Source organism: Babylonia areolata, chromosome 13, assembly GCF_041734735.1.
Source record: "Babylonia areolata isolate BAREFJ2019XMU chromosome 13, ASM4173473v1, whole genome shotgun sequence".
NCBI lineage: Eukaryota > Metazoa > Mollusca > Gastropoda > Neogastropoda > Buccinidae > Babylonia > Babylonia areolata.
In genome coordinates, this window is record NC_134888.1 from 36,711,067 (window position 1) to 36,716,066 (window position 5,000).

Consider the following 5,000-nt stretch of genomic DNA (forward strand, 5'->3'; position numbering starts at 1 on the left):
CGATGATGGCTGTCTTTTTACATTGACATAATCATTCACGTAACTCTATTACATAGCTTTTTGTTTCTTTACGTGACTTCATCAGTATCTTTCACACGACTCTGTTTTAACCTGCTCTCCCCAGGCGACTACCAGGGCTACAAGTGCACCACGTCCAACTGCAAAAGCTGCGAGCTTGTCATGCCCAGCTGCTACGGAAAGCTGAACGGCTTCTATCCCGTCATCAACCAGGAAATGACGTCCACCTACATGGAGTGCCGAGACCAGCGCGTGGTGGCGCTGTCCTCCTGTCCAGGGGGCTTAATCTTCGACATCCTGGACCGGAAGTGCGTGGAAACCATCAGCAAAGGTCAGACTCTTGAAGCGTGGGGGTTGGGGGTTGGGGGTGGGGGGTACGGTTAGTGAGAACAAGATGCATTGACGAATGAATGAATGATATGGATACTTATATATACTGCCCATTCTCGGTCGGAGACCAAGCTCTAAGCGTTGTACACACACGGGGGTCATTTGCACAACAGGCTGCCTGCCTGGGTAGAGCCGACTCACAGCTTCCACTGGGCGCTTATCATTCGTTTCCTGTGCCATCTAATCAGATTTCAGACACGCGCACATACACACTCAGACATGTAACATTTTATGTGTTTGACCGTTTTCTTTATCTACCCGCCCTGTAGGCAGCCATACTCCGTTTTCAGAGGTGTGCATGCTGGGTATGTTCGAACGCTGACATTGATTACAGGATCTTTAACGTGCATATTTGATTATCTGCGTGCGTATACACACGAAGGGGGTTCAGGCACAAGCAGGTCTGCACATATCTTGACCATGGAGATCATAAAAATCTCCGCCCTTTACCCACCAGGCGACGTTACCGAGATTGGAACCCGGGACCCTCAGATTGAAAGTCCAACGCTTTAACCACTCGGCTATTGCACCCGTCATAAGCTATATAATGTCACCATGGAAACATGTTACTGAATATGTATTGTTCTGCTTTCATTATGTTGTTATGGGCTTGTCAGTATTTAGAGCATCAGTACGTCTCTACCCTGTATCTTTTAATGGACAAAGATATTTACATTTTTTTCTGTAAACCTTTGTCTGAATAAAAAAAATTTTAAAAAAGGAAAAAAGATATATTGCTTGCAGAGTCTATGTTCCCATCTCTTTTTCAAAACTATGGGTTTCCTTGCAGAGTCGATGTTCCCAATTCCTTTTTTCCCAGCGATGGTTTTTTTTTCTTCCAGAGTCTAAATTCCCATCTTTATTTTTCAAAACGAAGGTTTTCCTTGCAGAGTCTATGTTCACATTTCTTTTCTTTTTTTTCCAACGAAGGTTTTTTCCTTGCAGAGTCTGTGTTTCCATCTCTTTTTCAAGAATAACTCCCTAAACATACATACTCCCCATCTGTTTTTCAAACGAGTGTTTTCCTTGCAGAGTCTATGTTCCATTTTTTTTTCTTTTTTGAAAACGAGGGTTTTCCTTGCAGTCTATGTTCCAAATTTTTCTTTTTTGAAAACGAGGGTTTTCCTGGTAGAGTCTATGTTTCCATCCTTTTTGACTCACTTGTGTAAACAAAGTGAGTCTATGTTTTAACCCGGTGTTCGGTTGTCTGTGTGTGTGTGTGTGTGTGTGTGTGTCTGTGTGTCTGTGTGTCCGTGGTAAACTTTAACATTGACATTTTCTCTGCAACTACTTTGTCAGTTGACACCAAATTTGGCATAAAAATAGGAAAAATCCAGTTCTTTCCAGTCATCTTGTTTAAAATAATATTGCGCTTCTGGGATTGGCACAAAAAAAATAAAGAATGAAGCCTAATTATATGCAAACTGCATTTACTGTTATATTTATATTTTTTGTATTCTCTAAACTTGGCACTTTGATCCGATATTCTGACTCAACAGCTAGAGCAGTCATTATTATCATTTTTTGTTCAAACAGGAACTTCTTTTGCTAAGCATGGAATTTTTATTTATTTTGCACACGTTTTGGTTCAGATAGTAAAAAGGGGAAATTACTCTATAATGCTAGTGGAGTTAATTTGCTTTAAACTGATCTTTCTCATCTTAAACATTACATTTTGAAACAAGAGAGGCAAGGCCTTCAAGACTCACTTGTGATGCACTTTTTAAAAAAAAATCCAAGCTTTTTATGTATTGAGTATAATTTCAAAATGTAATGTTTAAGATGAGAAAGATCAGTTTAAAGCAAACTAAGTTCCCCAGCAGAGTAATTTCCCTTGTTCTGCTATCTTCACCAAAACGTTTGCAATAAATAAAACTTCCATGCTTAGCAAAAGAAGTTCCTGTTTGAACAAAAAATGATAATAATGACAGATCCTTTGTTGGGTCGAATATCAGATCAAAGTGCCAAGTTTAGAGAATACAAAAAATATAAATATAACAGTAAATGCATTATACTCAATACATAAAAACTTGGATTTTTTTAAAAGTGTATCACAAGTGAGTCATGAGGGCCTTGCCTTTCTTGTTTTTTCTTTTGTGTGTGTGTGTGTGTGTGTGTGTCAAAACGAGGGTTGTTTTTTTTCCTTGCAGAGTCTATGCTAAGGTACTGCACCAACTTCCTGACGGGGCGCGTGCAGAACCCCGCCAACTGTGCCCAGTACTATGACTGCACCCAGAACCTGACGAACGTGCAGGAGTGCCGCTACCCGGACCTGTACCACGTGGCCTCCCAGCAGTGCCGCCCCTACAAAGAGGTGGAGTGCAAAGGCCGCCAGCTGTTCCTGGACCCTTGTGAGTAGCCATGGTTTGGAAAGATTAACTCTTTGACTGCCATGCTCGTAGAATTCAGGGTAATGGTGACATCACTGATGACATCAAAAGAAGGGAAATAACTGTGGAAGGCTGAGCATTCACACAAATGGTTTTGAGTGGTATTTCTCCAGGAAATTTTCTCACTTTTTTGCCTGATTGTTCTGGATATTGATTTATGACTTGAAACACTACTTTCTGCTGTTTCTTTCTTGGCAGTGAAAGGGTTAAAGGTCCTGTAGCGTTTTACGGCCATCGGGGCTGTGAATTCGTATCCTCTGGCATGGGTCCATTTCTGTCCTGCCGTTTTAACTTTCTCCCCCTACCGAAGTCAGGTACCGGTTCACACCTGGGCGGGGTGAGGAAAATGAGAAAAAAAAAGTGCCTTTCCTATCGACACAACACCATGCCGTGACAGAGACTCGAACCCTGATCTTTGGTGAACACTGGACACCAGAAGTCCATGGTGGACAAATGAATACCTGGCACTTTGTATGTAAATGTCTTCATCATCATCATCACCATCATCATCATCATCTTCTTCTTCTTCTTCATTGGTACACAGCACAGATGAACTGTTCACCAGATTTCTCCAGGTCTGTCGGTTGAGTGTCAAAGACTGAGTCCATGCAAATGATTTTCCTGTCCATTTCACTGTGAGCTGCCAATGGCACACTACGTTAGTCGAAGTGTAAAACCAGCACATACTTTTTTTGTTGTTGTTGATGAAATTGTGTTTACAAATGTGTGTGTGTGTGTGTGTGTGTGTGTGTGTGTGTGTGTGTGGCACACTACGTTAGTCGAAGTATAAAGCCAATACATACTTTTTTTGGTTGATGTAATTGTTTTTACAAGTGTGTGTGTGTGTGTGTGTGTGTGTGTGTGTGTGTGTGTGTGTGTGTGTGTCACACTACGTTAGTCAAAGTGTAAAGCCAACACATACTTTTTTTCGTTGATGTAATTGTGTTTACAAGTGTGTGTGTGTGTGTGGGGGGGGGGGGGGCACACTATGTTAGTCGAAGTGTAAAGCCAACACATACTTTTTTTGGTTGATGTACTTGTGTTTACAAGTGTGTGTGTGTGTGTGTGTGTGTGTGTGTGAGTGTGTGTGTGTGTGTGTGTGTGTGTGTGTGTGTGTGTGTGTGTGTGGCACACTACGTTAGTCGAAGTGTAAAGCCAACACATACTTTTTTTGGTTGATGTAATTGTGTTTACAAGTGTGTGTGTGTGTGTGTGTGTGTGTGTGTGTGTGTGTGTGTGTGTGTGTGTGTGAAGAATGCGTACAATTCTGTCTTTGTGGGCGTGACATCCCGAGCCAGACCATGTCATGTGAAAGCACGTCTTGTCACGTCTTGATGTCAGGTATCATCTCATGCCAAGCAATATAAAATCATATATCTCGTCTCCCTCCATGTGATCCCGTTCGTTGTCTGTGTCCCAACCACACACACACAATAAAAAAACAAACATGCACCCCCCCCCCCCACCCCCCACCCCCACCCACCCCCCCAAAAAAACACACCCAAAAAACCAACAACAACAGGAACAAAACACACACAAACACAAAAAAACAACTTGGATGTTGACCATGACCTTGCAGGCGACAGTTTCACCTTTTGCCCCGTGACCCCCTGCCCTTACTGCCCGACGGCCTTCCCGACGTGCATCGGGCGCAATGGCGCCGTCAGCGGCTTCCTGTTCGACAGTTCGCTGTACCAGCGCTGCATAGACAACCGGATGGTGCTGGGAAGGTGCGCGGGCACTTTTGACGCCGTCGCCAAGGCTTGTCGGCCGCCCGTGGGGGGTACCACTACCACCTCTACCACCTCCACCACCTCCACGACGACGACGACTACCACCACCACTAGCACCACCTCTACCACCCCAGCTCCTACAACTACCACCGGTGAGATTTTGTTTGCGTAGCTCACATCCTCTCTTTTTCTTGGTGTTGTTGTCTTTGTTCTTGCTGTTCTTATTTTTCCTCTTGTTCTTGGTCTTCTCGTTCTTGTTCTTGTTCTTGTTCTTCTTGTTCTTGGTCTTCTCGTTCTTGTTCTTGTTCTTGGTCTTCTTGTTCTTGGTCTTCTCGTTCTTGTTCTTGTTCTTCTTGTTCTTGGTCTTCTCGTTCTTGTTCTTGTTCTTCTTGGTCTTCTTGTTGTTGGTCTTCTCGTTCTTGGTCTTCCTGTTCTTGTTCTTCTTGTTCTTGGTCTTCTCGTTCTTGGT

General features: G+C 43.2%; 1 protein-coding gene across 1 annotated transcript in view; it reads left to right on the plus strand.

Moving 5' to 3' along the window:
* Positions 1-5,000, plus strand: part of LOC143288755 (uncharacterized) — a 42,713-nt gene that overhangs the window by 26,031 nt on the left and 11,682 nt on the right. Inside the window, exons 8-10 of the mRNA XM_076597382.1 lie at positions 125-349; positions 2,559-2,759; positions 4,378-4,570. Of these exons, the coding sequence (XP_076453497.1) occupies positions 125-349; positions 2,559-2,759; positions 4,378-4,570 (619 nt within the window). The remainder of the gene's footprint in view (positions 1-124; positions 350-2,558; positions 2,760-4,377; positions 4,571-5,000) is intronic.